Consider the following 16207-nt stretch of genomic DNA (forward strand, 5'->3'; position numbering starts at 1 on the left):
GGGACCAAAAATCAGTGGTAACTTTTGATGATTTGAGCCTGAAGCTATAATACACATCTCCAGGACTGAGACAGGATGAGCATGAGACTAGTTTATATTTAATCCCTGAATCTGTTTTTTTTTAAAGAGGGATGTATGTTTAAATATACAACCTGATTATCCACTTCAGGAGAAAGTCCAGTGAAATGAATGTAGATACACAGATGTAAATCTGGTGTGAGAACCAACTCAGGCCTTGAGGGGCTTAGTAATATAGGAGATGAACAAATTAATCTTTTACTTCAGCTGTTTTTTCCAAATGATCAGAGAGAAAATAAAGTGGAAGGGTGAATGAATGTCAACTCTAAAGAAAATTGTAAGCTTCTCAATTTCCTTTTGTTAACAAGGACTGGCCAGTAAAACATGCTGTGGGATGAATCTGTGCTGCATTGAGAGAATTGTGGTCATGTTCCGAGAACTGAAAAATGCTTGGTGCTTTGCAGTTTGGGACTGATGTGTATCATCTGAGATATGGAGGAGCAGGGGCTGAAATAGTGGGGAAGCAGCAGTGTTCAGGACAAGGCAAGGACACGATTGCCCTCTTGTACTCAGCTCCACCGATCATTTTTGGTTCCTGATGCCTTATTTATAGAGACTTGGCACTTCTCGGAGAGCAAGAGCCCCAGTCTCTCCATTACCAGAATATTGATTTCCTACAAAGAAAGAAAACCTTCCATCCACTCAATGTTTGAAGATGTGGATCCAAATTCTGTAGTTTGGACCTGCCTCAACTTCTGCTTCATTGGGACCTTTGCTTTCTTACCCAGCGGTAGTTTAAAAATAGGTGTTAGGTCCATATCATCCCACCGTGACTTCTGCCTATGTACAATATTGCAGTGATGCTACTAGCCAATAAAGAGGTGGGTGCCAGGATAGCACTTTCTGCTCTGCAGACCTCCCGTCCAACCTGAAAAACTCATAAATATAAAAATAATATATATAATATAAAACTCATCAATAACTTTACCCTTTTACAGTAGCATGTCTATAGCTAGAGCCGTGCAAACCCACAGATATCTGCTTTATGTTTTTCAGATGCAAATACCAGTTCCGTATCTGCGCAGGGCTCTATCTATAGCACATGGCTGCTGTTGCAGACTGAAGGGGGAATACAGTTATTTTTAAGAGCATTTTATAACCATAATGCTCACTACATTATGTAACCATATTTATTACATCCCTACACATTGATGCCTCCTGCCATTTACCTTTGATTGGTATTAGTAAGCTGTGCACATGGAAAACATGAGGGAGCATTTTGTTTGTGAGAGTCAGCTGCAGAGTATTGCTCAGTAATGTTTGAAAACTGATCCCTGGGTAGGGTTTTGTAGGCCTTGAGATGCACCTGCTGAAACCAGCTCTTTTTCTGGCTTAGTTTTCAGCACTCTAATTTAAATTCTGAAATCCTTCCTTAGTTTTTGCTTTGTGCTTACTCTGGTATAGCTCTCAGTGAAGTCAGAAAGCTTTGCCTGAAGTGGTTCTTCAGTCCCAGTGAGAGCTAGGATTTTTGTAGTCCCTGTTCCGTGTTTTGTCATGTACATCATGTGTAAAGGGGAAGGGCAAAGAAGGCAGTTGCCCAGGGCCAGGCAATTCAAAGGAGCCAGTAGCAGCACCTGGCACCCCTATAATCAGTACCAGAGTGCCATGCAGTGCGCTCTGTGTGGCTCTGAGAGGTGGGGGAGTTACCACACTCTGAACAGAGTGGAGGGTAGGATGCCCTGGTCCCACCCCTTCCACCTGAGGCCCCACCCATTCCAGGAGCACGGACCTATGCCCCCTGCACCTTGCCCAGGGTCTCATGGTTGCTATCAGTTCCCTTGGGTGTGGATCATTATCTTTCAAATCGGATAGCCTTTTATGCCCACTTGCCATTGGTGTAAATGATGATATAAAATGCAGGGCAATGGAGAATCCGGTCTTGAAGGAGGATTCCAGTATTTGTCCCTCAGGGTATGTCTACACTACCCTCCTAGTTCGAACTAGGAGGGTAATGTAGGCATACCGCACTTGCAAATGAAGCCCGGGATTTGAATTTCCCGGGCTTCATTTGCATAAGCAGGGAGCCGCCATTTTTAAAACCCCGCTGGTTTGAACCCCGTGCAGCGCGGCTACACGGGGCTTGAACTAGGTAGTTCGAACTAGGATTCCTATTCCGAACTACCGGTACACCTAGTTCGAGCCCCGTGTAGCCGCGCTGCACGGGGTTCGAACCAGCGGGGTTTTAAAAATGGCGGCTCCCCGCTTATGCAAATGAAGCCCGGGAAATTCAAATCCCGGGCTTCATTTGCAAGTGCGGTATGCCTACATTACCCCGCTAGTTCGAACTAGCGGGGTAGTGTAGACATACCCCCAGTGTCTTTCAGTACCAAGGCATTAGGAGCAAGTTCATGATATAGCAGGAGTGAACAAATACCAGCCCACAGGTCAAATCTGATTCCTCAGGGTTAGCCCCGACAGGCCTCCACTTCTATATTTACCTGTGTGTCTGCAGGTACAGGCGATTGCAGCTTATTGCTGTTCCCAGCCAATGGAAGCTGCAGGAAGTGATGTCCCATTTCATGCCAGTTCCTGCAGCTCCCATTGGCCAGGAACAGCAATCTGCAGCCAATAGGAGCTGCAGGTGTCCATACCTGGAGAAGCACAAGTAAATATAGTGGTGGCAGCCCACTAGGGGCTAACCCTGACAAACTGCTGCCATTTTATTGCCCAACCCAGCATTATAGCGTAGCATATAGCATCTTAAAAACTGAGTTTCTTTCCAGCCTGTGTGTGCATTAGTGAGCCCATGGGAACTTCATGCAGTTATAGAGGTTTGCTGCAGCATCCTTGGACATAATTTCCTCTTCTGCCTGTGTTGTGCAGGGCACTATGTTTTGGCCAGGTGATGACCTCTTCACTGGATATATCTGCATTTCAATAGTAGCATCGTCACCCGGTACTCAAAGAGCACCTGTTCCTGCAAACCACTGCTGTAGCAAGTGCTCTTTTCTCATGGGTATAGTCCCATTGGAATCAAGAGGGGTGGAGGCTGTAAGTGTGTATAAGAATTACTCATCCAAGGGAGGCTGTGCCCAGTTCTTGGGATGAAAGACACTATAGGAATGCAAGATATCTGAGTAACGCTTATGATTTGATTATAAAAGTCATTTGGCATTTGAGGTACAATCCCACTGAAGGATCCAGGGGTTTACCTCCTCATTCACCAGCTGACTCCCCTCGAGAATGCCCTGTGCTTTACAGGTGTTTGCTCTGTAACAGTATATCACTGTCCTCACTGAGCCGTACAATCAATCTAATGCTACCCCTCTGCCTGGGTGGCTTTGTACATATCGTCTCCTAGGAGACCTACTGTACATAAAGAACTATAATCTTTTAGCTGTGTCTGCTGCATGTGCTGCCTTAAAATATGATTGGAGCTCAGTCATCAAAACCCAAATCCTATAATGGATCACTGAGGCTTTAAGGCAAAATTAACCCAATATGAAAAGTATTCTCAAACACAAAACAGTATCTTTCTGTTGGATTAAGTAGGGTTCTTTTATCTGTGATCAGTGCAGTGACCCAAGAGACTCTGTAGTGCCTGGCAGACATCTCACCTCCTTGTGTGTCCTGTGAAAGTAATAGCACTCAACAGATGGAAAATAGAGCTGAGTTTAGGAGATCACTCTAACAGCATTACATGCAAATCCTTCTGCCCGCAGGGAGCTGCACTGTCTCTGTGCTGTGCTGAGGAAGTTGGAAAGAGCTTTACTGGTCACATAGCTGCAGAGAGGTCAGACAAAGCATGGCAAATTAATCAGTTTGACAGAGTGTCTCTGAACTTTGGGGTCTCCGAAGAAGGGTGTTTCTGTTATGAATGTATGTATTTCTATTGCAGCAGTGCCCAAAATGTGGTATGCATTTTTCCAAACACAAAAGAAGACGCAGTCCCTGCTCTGAAGACAAGGAGAGACATACATGTGGCTACGTCTAGACTGGAATGATTTTCCGGAAATGCTTTTAATGGAAAAGTTTTCCGTTAAAAGCATTTTCGGAAAAGAGCGTCTAGATTGGCACGGATGCTTTTCCACAAAAGCACTTTTTGCGGAAAAGCATCCATGGCCAATCTAGACGCACTTATGTGCAAAAAAGCCCCGATCGCCATTTTCGCGATCGGGGCTTTTTTGCGCAAAACAAATCTCTGCTGTCTACACTGGCCCTTTTGCGCAAAAGTTTTGCGCAAAAGGGACTTTTGCCCGAACAGGAGCAGCATAGTATTTCCGCAAAAAGCACTGATTTCAGACAGTAGGAAGTCAGTGTTCTTGCAGAAATTCAAGTGGCCAGTGTAGACAGCTGGCAAGTTTTTCCGGAAAAGCGGCTGATTTTCCAGAAAAACTGGCCAGTCTAGACACAGCCACAGAGAAGGAAAAGGGTACAACTTACAATCAGAATGAGCAGGGGCACGATAGGACCATGACTTATTGGTTACATGTTTGTGTTGTTTTGGTTTAATTTAAACACAGAAAATTCGTCTTTGCCCAGCCTTTTTATGTACCCTCTCATCCAGACACCACTTCAGTTCCAGTATACTTATTTCCCACCCCTGTGACAATTAAACCCTTCACTATTTATGAATAAACAAATTGTTCATGGGATAAACAAGTGAATTGGATCTGTTAATCAGCTGGTTTGCTGAGGGATATGAATGGGAGTGGGTAACATCCTGGTGGATCATTTCATGAAGGACATTCTACTTGTGAAGAGCAGATAATAGTCTTGGAATTCTTGTGAAAGCTGAGTGGATGGGAGCAAGGTGATAAGAAACAAAGGTGGATAAATAGGGAAAGGCAGAGTTGTTTAGGGCCATGTTGGTGCTCACGTTAAATTTGAACTTGCTTGGAGAGAGAGGGAGAGCTAGTGGAACAATTCAAATGGGGACTATGAGACATGATAAGAAAAACGAGAAAGGAAATTTAACTTAGCTGCTTCTTTTTATGGCCTGGAGGGGGGCAGTATGGGTGTCAGAGAAGACAGAAGAGGAAACTGAAGTAAACAAGACAGGAAATTATGAAGCCTCCTAAGTATGATTTAACAGTATAGAGTCTTAACAGTCTTAGGGTATGTCTACACTACCCCGCTAGTTCGAACTAGCGGGGTAATGTATGCATACCGCACTTGCTAATGAAGCCCGGGATTTGAATTTCCCGGGCTTCATTAGCATAAGCGGGGAGCCGCCATTTTTAAATCCCCGCTGCTTCGAACCCCGTGTAGCGCGGCTACACGGGGCTCGAACTAGGTAGTTCGGACTAGGGTGCCTATTCCGAACTACCGGTACACCTCGTTTCACGAGGAGTAACGGTAGTTCGGAATAGGCACCCTAGTCCGAACTACCTAGTTCGAGCCCCGTGTAGCCGCGCTACACGGGGTTCGAAGCAGCGGGGATTTAAAAATGGCGGCTCCCCGCTTATGCTAATGAAGCCCGGGAAATTCAAATCCCGGGCTTCATTAGCAAGTGCGGTATGCATACATTACCCCGCTAGTTCGAACTAGCGGGGTAGTGTAGACATACCCTTTAGGCTTGTCTTCATTGCACAGTTGATTCAAATGGTGCCTCTGACTCAAATCCCATCACATACAAATCCTTAACTAAAGTTTTATGGTGTTTTAACTTTAGCTGGCTGGCCCACCAGATGCCCCGGGGATATCAACTAAAGTTCAACTTATCAGCTGCTGCCACAACCACACTGCAGTGTGAACTTGGTCCAACACTAAAGTAGCACTAGTCCTCCAATGCTTTCTCACAATTCCCCCCCATCCATGTGGTCAGAAAAGGGCCTTTTGGGAGAGGAGAACTACCATAAGGCAGGTGTCTTTCTTCATTGAAGAGACTACAGTATACCCTTATTTTAGGAGGGATAAGGGACCTTTCGGAAAAGGCTTTATTTTCCGAAAGATCCGCGTCTAGACTGGCGCTTTTTTCCGGCAAAGCTCCGTGCCGAAAAAAAGCGGCAGCCATTTTTATGCTAATGAAGCGGGGGAGATTTAAATCCCCACTTCATTAGCAATTGAGAAACGTCTAATTTGCATCCCTTTTACGAAAAAGGGAGGCAATCTAGACGTAGCCGAGGTGTCTTGAACCCTGATTTTCAGAAGTATGAGCATTTCCAACTCCCACTGAAGTCTATGAGACCTGCAGCTGATCAGTAATCAACCCACTTTTCAATAAAGAGTTAGATATCCAGCTTTAGGTGCCTATGGGCAACCAGGGCTCAGATAGTCTCTTGCTCCTGCATCCTCTCCAGAACCCCCACTCCTGGGCAAGCTCACTCCTAGGATCCTTTCTGAGTCCATTTACTTCTAGGCCCTTGTTCTGGGCCTCAATCTAGGAATTGATGGAGAGCAGACACCCAGAGGCCCTCTGCAGGTGCACCTTATTGGTTCTGCCTAAGTGCAAGGACACTGGTTAAGTTTGCTAGGGATGGGAGCATCTCCCATCACAATGCCCATGACTGAAAACCAGGAGATGAGGATATGGAAATGGACAGACTGCCAGCACGGTTGGTAGAGAAACAGGACCAACAGTAGCAGCTGCTGCTTGCAGATGGTGAGTGATATAGCAACAGAAGCAGTGACATATAGTGGCTTTGTAACAGCAAGAATATGAACTGATATAGCAGATGGTCATGACAGTCTATCCACTAATTTGGCTGGTTGCCCCCGACTCAAAATCTTCACTTGAGAATACTCCATTGAGGAAGAAGGGCTGGCCTGGCAGACACAGTGGGCACAGCTATCTTGTTTTGAATCAGACACAGCTCTGCTATAAATTGGCTGTCCCCTTTGCTTGCAAGTTTGGCCAACAAATTATGTGCAGCTTGCTGCCTTTCTGATGCAGAGTCTGGGATGTCTACATTTTCAGTTGTAAACTTTGATAACTATGCAGGGCCTTGAGCAACCTCCTATTTCTGATGCTGTTCCAGGAGTCTAGAATGTCTAATACAGCATCAGAACCAGAAATGTACAGTACAGCCTAGAAAGCAGGCCAAGGAAATTTACAGCACAGCAACTTGCTGCACTCTGGGACTTCCACTGCACAGTAGCAATGTTCCACATGGCAAGCTGGTGTGTTGTAGACTCATACCCTGGCTTATCACACAGTAACTCAACATGTAGACATCAAAATGTTCTGAGCACCAGGTCTTATGAGTTCTTTCCATTGTGTACAGTACATTGCATTTCAGCTCCTTTGTGATTTTTGTATCCCAGCTCTCTTCACACTGCCACAGTCTCCCTGCAGCAGACTTTCTTCCTGGGACTACACTGGCATAGTCCTGGATTTAATCTGACCACATAGTATGTACAACTCTAGCTGGTAATGAAGTGGTATAGACAGTAGCCTGCAGGATCTTTGGGGTGATGACTGTGTCTTCATAGGTGTCTGCACAGCGCCTAGCCAGGATGCCTGAACGGGGGCAGAGGCAGAGGGTCACTTTTAAAAGCATCTGTTTAAAAAAAAAGTAAGGGCAAATGATGGGAGCAGAAGCAGAAGAGAGAGCAGAGGGATGTGAAGAGGCAGGGCTTTGGAGGAAGGGGTGGAGCAGGGCTTCAGGCTCCAGGGGTGCCCTTCCTTCTAGGGAGTTTCCAGCAAGCACAATGTGTCACTGATCATGACTGGGGTCTCTGGGCTCTACCATAATGCAGTGATTCAATACAAATTGTTAATAAAAGATAGCAATCAAACATTACTGGGAAAATGTAATGAAAGCTAAGTCAGACTCTGTGAGCTACGATGCAGTACTTCGGTTCAGAAAGCAAACTACCCCGCACAGCAGATAGGAATACTAGGAAAATGTCAGTAAAATGAACTGTCAAGAAAAGCTACTAATGGTACCATTCTTGGTATCAAGAAACAAATCTGGCCCTGTGTGATGACCTCAGAATTGGACCCAATAAGTAGTACTGGATAAATGAAAAACAACTGGCAATATCCTGAATACCCCTCACCCAAACTTACCTTAAAACATCTTGTGGGGAGCAAAGCTGACTGATGAGCAGAAATTTCTCCTAGCTTAGTGCCATGTATCCAAAGCCAGGTGGTCTTTCTCATTCATCCCAGGATTTTCATGGGTTGGCATTTGTCTGCTCTCCAAATCAAGAATCTGGAGATGCAGATCCGCAGAGAGATAAACCCACTTTTTCAATGCTGGAAATGATTTTTGGGAGTCTTGGAGGACCTTTGCTCCCACATGCGAGCAATTTTCTCTATGCCTGCGTTTCACTCCCTGTTAAATGAGGATCATACTGACCTATATCACAGGGCTGACATGAGATTTAATGTGCATAAAGCACTTGGCAATCCTTCGACAAAAAAGACTAAGTTTTATTATTATTACACTAGACTAAACACCACAGAGAGCTTGTTCCAGATTATGGTGGCTATGCTGGGAAAAAGACTACTAGGCTATGTCTACACTGGCCCCTTTTTCGGAAGGGGCATGCTAATTTTGAAAGTGGGAATAGGGAAATCCGCGGGGGATTTAAATATCCCCCGCGGATTTAAATAAACATGTCCGCCGCTTTTTTTCCGGCTTTTCCCCAAGCCGGAAAAAAAGCGGCGGACATGTTTATTTAAATCCGCGGGGGATATTTAAATCCCCCACGGATTTCCCTATTCTCACTTTCAAAATTAGCATGCCCCTTCCGAAAAAGGGGCCAGTGTAGACGTAGCCCTAGGGAATACTGAAAGAGAATACTGGTAGCCAGCATGGAAAAGAGAATCCAACCCTAGGTGGTAATGATCAGAGGGAAACTTTCTATTCCAGGGGTTTGTTCTACTCCCCTCATTGGAAGAGTGAGGTGTAAAGCATACCCCTGTGTCTGGTAAATCCAATGACCCAGAAATCTGCTGGTTTTATGCAAATAATGCAATGTTGCAGTTTGCATCTTTAATATGTATGGCCTCATTTGCATAAGCAGTATTTAATGAACAAGCTGTTTTATTTTCAGATTCTGCTCCTTCACACAGTATCAGTTGCTCACTCCCATGATAGGCATGTTAACAGCATCTGTTAAAAAAAAGTTACTATTTAGGTGCAGTAGTGCTAGAACAGTTTTTGGAGGGGGGATGCTGAACTGCACCCCCCCATTGTCCCTGTTCATGCCCATTCCCACCCCAAGATGGGGCTGGCAGCCAGGATCCTGAATGCAGGGCTGCCTCTTATCCAAAGCCCCCTGCCTCCTGCCCCATGAACATGCTACCCAGAGCACTGGGGCTGGCAGCGCTGTGGCTGTGCTGCCCAGAACATTGAGGTTGGTGGCATAGCAATCAGCTGAGGTTGTGGGGGAGGAAAGGCAGAAGGGGAGTGGTTAGGGGCTAGCCACCCATGCTTGCCACGCTGCCTGGCAGTTGAGCTGACTAATCTTGGCAAGGCTGCCCCAACCCCACTCCCCGGCAAGAACTCTGCGGCCAGACAGAAGGGTCCAATGGGCCTTATGTGACCCACGGGCTGTAGTTTATCCCCCTCTGCTCTAGACAACCCTCCTTTGTGTTGATAGTGCCACACTGTGCAAGTGTAAGTAACATGAAGATCGTGGAAAGCCCCTTCTTGCTGGCTCCAGATCCCAAAAAGCCAATTTGGGGGTAGAAAGAGACAGACAAGTAATTAGCTATTTGCTAAAACTTGAACGAGGCTCTTAGAGTTCTCATCAGCTCTGTGGCCTTTCCCTGTTGGGTGCATGCTGAAGCAACTGGATGGAAGTGTTGCATTGTAGGATTGGCAGTTGATTTGAAAGGGACTCCATGAACGCAGTGACCCTTTCTGTTAATATGGAAGATGTGAGGCAAAAGCAGGGATTGTAAGGGGATCCTTCAATTGTACAAGTGAGCGGAAAATGAAAACAGGAGAATTCTGTTTGTTAGTAGAGGATCCTGGTCAGAAGCCAGGAGAAACTGGAAAGAGAGATACCACTGGTGTGTAAACTTACCTCTTGCATAGTGTGTTGCATCTATTCAGAAAAGCCAGGACAGGCTAAAACAAAAGGACATTTTGTTTAAACTCACCTGAAAGTCTCATCTTACTAATGACCTGTGTACTATATTCATAATGCAGAAAGGGCAGAAGTTCAAATTAAATATGAGATCCCTTTTCCCTCAGTGCGGGTTTTGGTACATTGGTTACTGAAGACCAAGGCTGCGGCACCCAGCAGGTCTCAGGTTACCTGCTTACGAATTCCAAACCTGTTCAATCTTTCAGTCTTTCTTCACCTACTTTTATTTTTAAACAACTATTTGTAGTTCAAGCAAAGACTTGATGGGATTATGTGTATGCAAGGGGGATTATAATTACAAAACAGACTTAGTCTAAAAGCAGTGGGAAGGCTTAGCAGAACCTGGTACATAGGTATTCCTGAAGCTAGCTCATAATCCTGAAATTAAACAGTTTATTGAACTCTGTTTTAATATCAGCCATTCTTCATGGGCAAGTTCTCCTAAGCAGGAAGAATCACCATACTGGCACCAGAGCCAGTTCTCATGCACAAAGCAACAGTGTACATATTTTGAGACATATTTTGGGTTCCTTTGGAATGAAAGGTGCTCTTGACGTTTCAAACAGAGGTGCCCAGAGCAAGGCCCAAAGGCTAATTGTGGCCCATCATATCCAAAAATGCAGCATGGAGCCACCCTCTCCCAGGAGCTGCAGAGTGAGGACAAAGCTGATAAATCACAAGTTTTTATTGCTGGTGAACTCAAACAGGCAATTTTAATCTATTAAAGAAGATACATGTACAAGCAAATATTAGGCCTTTTGGGGAGATTGATAAATTTTGTATGTAAATGTCTCTGCAAATTAGGTATGGCTCCCAGATTCCTGAGGAGCTGCTACTGTGGGCCTCACCGTCATGTCATTTGGGCGCACTTGTTGTAAGACATTCTCAGTAGTATTCTCTTGTATTATGGGCAGATTAAACAGAATGGGTAACTTTTTGACTGCAGCCCCATTGCTCTATAGAAAGAGAAATGAGACCTCTGTGGTGTAGCAGCAGATAGATACATAGCTAGCTTTTCAGAAGTGTTCAACACCCACAGGTGCCACTGAAAACAGGGCACTCAGCACTGTTGGAAATCTGGCCAGTAGTGTCTTTGTTAGAAGGTGCAAGGGCGTCATGGCATTAACAGAAACCCACTAATAGCAGGAGAGTGATCTAGGGGATGCTACACAATGATTTAAGAATGGACTGGGACCAATTCAGTTCCTGGTGTGCAAACTGCAAGTAAAGTGCACTTTGGGGGAGAGGGGGAATTAGACTCCCCATGAAGGTGCAAGAGCTGAACAGTATTAGTCAGTCATTGTATGCTTGAATAGGTGCCACAATGTAAACTTGGAGGCTACTGGGTCTCATTTACATGATATAGCCACAAGTCAAAGGCCATTCAGGGACCATTCCTTATTGTGAACCACTGATGATCTGCAGCTGTGCAAAAACAGTAGCACTTGGGGAATGGCTAAAACCAAAGGACACATGACTGAGGTGTTGGTCACCACTCTGGATAGCTGCTCTCCCTCGGAATCATAAATGTACATATGGTGGGGTCATTGGTTGTGCTGCCAATTCACTAAGTCACTTAAACGGCATTGTTCCAGTGGAGCCTGCTCCGAGGGGAGGGCGTGACCTGATGCAGCTATTGTATGCTGCATGGAAGGCAACGCTGCATCAGAGTTAAACTGATGAGCTAGAGAGCTCGTTGGATATAGACACTGTGGTTAGTCGCCTAACCACCATCTCTTCATGAATGCAAGTGCCAGAGTGGACAGGCATGCCCCAGTTCCTGTCTGCATCTCACCACCCCCCCACATATCCAATTCTACTCCCAACGGATTGCACCCATGTGCTACTTACCCATTGTACACCCAAGATTATTATTTTTCCGAGATATAAATCTTTGAAACCATCATTTACTTTGCTGATAAACTAAACCTATTGTTTCTTTTATTTCATAGTCCTGGCATCATAGCATGGAAAACACATTTCTATTTTCTTTTTGTTTGTTGGCTTGGTTTAATTTAATGAACTACAAAAAGGGAATACTAATACCTCTCTCTCTGTTCTGGGTATTTCAGGAGGCATTGCATACCACAGGACTGAGCCGATTAACTCCTTGCTGCCACTGTTTTCACATGTCCATTGCCAGCAATGGATGTCATGTGAAATTGGGCATACGGAGGACTAAAACAATTGCACTTTGTGCAGTCCAGAAAAAATTAACACTGTGGCTGTTGATCCTTGTTCAGAAGCAGCAGCATTGTCACCAAACAATTCCAGTGATAGCATCAAGGTCGCTTTTCCCTCTAGAATGGAATTCCACAGACCAACGGGCAGATCTATGGGCAGAGCACTGCCTAGAGAGAACGGTCATGGACCAACATGGTAATACTCCAGCCATTCCCAACACAACAGAAAAATGAGATTCCACAGTCACACCCAGATTCACATGAACCAAATTTGTAACTGGTGCAATGCCACTGACATTGGTGAAATGACACCTGGAACAAATCTGGCTCCTTCTGCCTATTTACAACACACCCTCCTCATAAAGCTGTGAATGAGAGAGAAGTCTATCACTTGGACATTGCATCCTGGTTGCTTATGGCAACAGCCAACAAGGGCATGTCTACACTGCATTCCTCTTTCAAGAAAGGAATGCAAATACAGCTGAGCGAAATTGCAAATGAAGCGCGGATTTGAATTTCCCATGTTTCATTTGCATAATCGTGTCTGGGCGCTATTTCGAAACACCCTATTTCGAAAAAAGAAACTCTGTCTAGACACGGTTATTGAAAAGAAAACCCTTCTTTCAAAATTACCCTTAAACCTCGTAAGGACACGATTATGCAAACAAAGCATGGGAAATTCAAATCCATGCTTCATTTGCAATTTCACTCAGCTGCATTTGCATTCCTCTCTCGAAAGAGGAATGCAGTGTAGACATACCTGAAGAATCCCGAGGACAAACAATTAATCAGTGGCTGCTAGAGCTATGCATCTTTCAGCATCCCCACAGCCTCAGAATTGTTTCCAGGTGACTCAATTTGAAACTCTCGCTGGCTGAGAGAGCTCTAAAATGGAGCAAGAGAACCTTGCAGCCCTTCTGCTTCCCTGTTGCCCCTTCACAAACCAACCCCATCCTCATCTGGAGGAGACTGAGGAACAGCCCTACCGTGCTCCTTAGCAACTTTCTTTTTTCACAGACTCCCTGAACTGAGCAGCGAGGCACATACTGTGCCACCCCAAATCAGCTTTATGGAGAGGGTTTGCTGAACTTAGTTTAAAAGAGCATTTGGGAAGGGAAAATATAGTCAGTACTCGGAGAAGAACAGTGGGATAAGCTGAGACATGATCAACTGGTGCAGGAGGAAATGGACGTAGGCAATATAGTCTGTCCCAGAGGACTCCGACTGATTCCTGGTTGCTGTCTTAGCCAAATAACGACTTTGACATCAGGCAGTGCAAGTCAGAATTAAATCATCAGCATCCTTAGTGACAGAGAAATCCCTGGGAAGGAAGGCAGAAAACCCCAGGTGGCATCTACATCTCCATTGCATTTGTCTGGTTGGAACTGGAGTTGGAGCTTGGAGCAGCCCTTGTGATGGGTTCCACTGTGAGGGGAAGACTTCGACTCTCTCTCTCTTTGGCCACTTTGCCGTGATTCAGATTGCACAGAGTATGGTGGAATTCACCCGGCAGAAAAGGCCTTTTATTTATAAAAAGGAGTTGGGGAAACTCTCGAGTGAGCATCAGGACTAAGAATTGAAAAGTACAAGTTTCATATAAATCCAGCAAGATGTCCAGCACCATAACACACTCTGGTGCAATAAAGAGCTTCAGGGGAAGGCCAGGGAGACCACAAGAGGGGGCGCTGACTACCTCCCCAGTAGAGCGCCACTGTTGGGTCGTTCTCGACAGCAGATGGATTTTCCTTGATCCTGCAGCATCTCAGGCCCCATGGGAGGTATTGGTTGCAAGCAAGCACCTGAATATTGCCTAATGGAATAAGCCAAATCACTAATTTAGCTGGGGCACCCATGCCCACCCACCTGTTTTTGTATACATTTCAACTGTAGCATTTTCTCTCATTTCACCACAAAGTAAAATGCAGCTAACAGGACTTTTTCTTTTCATAATAAGTTAAAAGTCAGAAACTATTTAACCAACAAGTAGCTGACACTGCTGCTTGTGGCCAAAAAAGTAAAATCCATAGAAAATCTATTGGTTCCATTTGTATTCAGCTATATCCCATGCATGCCCCGTGAGAGGGGAATTGTGTATCATACAGGAAGTATCTGTCTTTGAGACCAGTTGACAGTTTTTAGGGTGTTGGAGGGTTCTCTAACTTTCGATGTGGGGGTGGGTTATTGTTCAATTGGTTTTGATATGGCCATTGGCCAAGGCGATTGTGGGGGTGGGATCCCCTGGCTCGGCATTTTCATCAAATCGCAAGCGTAGGGTGTTCCTGATTACCAGCTGCTCCATGATGAACGCAGCACAGAACCATGGGATGGCATACTCTAGGGTGATGAGTCCCATGAAGTCAAAATCAAATTGTGAGTAGTCCCAAGGGCAGGCATTAAACTGGCGCAGGATGAAGCCAGTGGTGAACTCCCAAAGGTATGTCCACAGGGTGTAAATGAGACAGCGCACTAAAATGTTACACTTGTCTTTTAGATAAAGGTACATCTTCTCCACGATGAGGATGGAGGTGCCATAGATGAAGAGCGCCCAAACACTGGTGACACCTGGGAACTTCCAGTTAAAGTTGACCACAAACTCCCAGGCAGCTGTAAACATCACCTCACAAAAATAGCCATGAATGGCATAAAGGTACCACCGTGAGAAGGCAGTCAGGGGTTCCGCAGCAGCCATCCTGCTATACAGTCCCCAGCCGGAACTCTGAAAGGAACAAAGACAGGCAGAAAATCAGTAAGGACAGCACTGGGACACACCGCAGTGGGAGGATTACGAGTAAATCAACCACATGGATGAGAGAGAAATTGAGAAACGAGACTTCTCCCTTTTGATGACACGATTAAGCAGAGATGCAAAAAATGTTAGGTTGTTTCATTCTTCTTACTGTTAATTTTAGTGCTGGTGGAAGCCGACAGACTGATGATTAAGAGGCTGGCAATCAGGCAACAGCAGGGCAGATTTCCTGCACAGTGCACTGCCAGGAGGACTTGGATTGAGCTGGTACTCAGTGGTAATGACTGAGATGAAGGGGAACGTGACTACAAATCAGCTTATTGAAAATAAATAATACTATGAAAAATACCGGAGGAAAAGAGCCTTTAATTCTGAAAGAAGCAGCACTGAGCCTTGCTTTGTGAATCTCAGGTAATATAGGACAAATGAGGCAAGTTAAGGTATTGAAATAACCTTTGTCCCATATAATGCTCTCTAAGGTTCATGCCCCCAGAAATATCAGTTTAGTAAAAAGGGATTGGAGGGTGCCCTTGAACTAGCTAATGAAAGAAACAAAGAGGAGTGTTCTCCGCTGTTATACCTGTCCCTGTTCAACTGATAAGTTGTTGTACATTAAGAAACTGGCAGACATAAGATATCTGAGATTCAGGGAAGCATTTGATATAATACAGAATTGCCTGATTTACAGTCAGAAGGTGCAAAGGATCTATTGAAATACATTCAAATTTGGTTTGGGGACAAAGAAGCAAAAAGGGTGAAACACAAAGGGAAAGGTGAGGGTAGAGATAGAGGGTAGTCATTCTGACTAAGGGTTTGGAACAAGGACCCTGTGTCTATTACTGGGATGTAAGGTCCAGGAAGAGACATGAGGGTGGATATGGGAGCCAACAGCCTCCGTGGGCCTCTGGGAAAGGTGGAAGGGGCTTGGCTTCACACTCCTGGAAGAGGTGGGGCATCGGAGGGAAGGAGGAAGGCCTGGGGCAGCCAGCCCACTGCATATCACAGAGTACAGCATGTCCCAGCCCTCAGCCACACAGAGCATGGTGCTCTGGTGGCAATTTACAGTTAGGGTTGCCAGGTGTCCAGTTTTCTACCAAACAGTCCGGGTGTTTGCGCCCTCTGTCTGGTAGAAAAATTCAGAAAATACCGGACATGTACAATGTCCGATATTTTCTGAATTTCCGGCTGGGCGCTGGATGGAAGCCTGGCAGGG

The 16207-nt window shown here is 45.3% G+C and overlaps 1 protein-coding gene across 21 annotated transcripts in view; it reads right to left on the minus strand.

Moving 5' to 3' along the window:
* Window positions 1-10947: 10947 nt before the first annotated feature.
* Window positions 10948-16207, minus strand: part of LOC112544175 (transmembrane protein 229B) — a 71412-nt gene continuing 66152 nt past the window's right edge. For all 21 annotated transcript variants that reach the window (XM_075927377.1, XM_075927380.1, XM_075927372.1 and 18 more), the window contains one exon: window positions 10948-14964. In XM_075927377.1, the coding sequence (XP_075783492.1) occupies window positions 14434-14964 (531 nt within the window). In that variant the 3' untranslated portion in view covers window positions 10948-14433. The remainder of the gene's footprint in view (window positions 14965-16207) is intronic.

This window comes from Pelodiscus sinensis, chromosome 4 (assembly GCF_049634645.1).
Source record: "Pelodiscus sinensis isolate JC-2024 chromosome 4, ASM4963464v1, whole genome shotgun sequence".
NCBI classification, from domain to species: Eukaryota; Metazoa; Chordata; order Testudines; family Trionychidae; genus Pelodiscus; species Pelodiscus sinensis.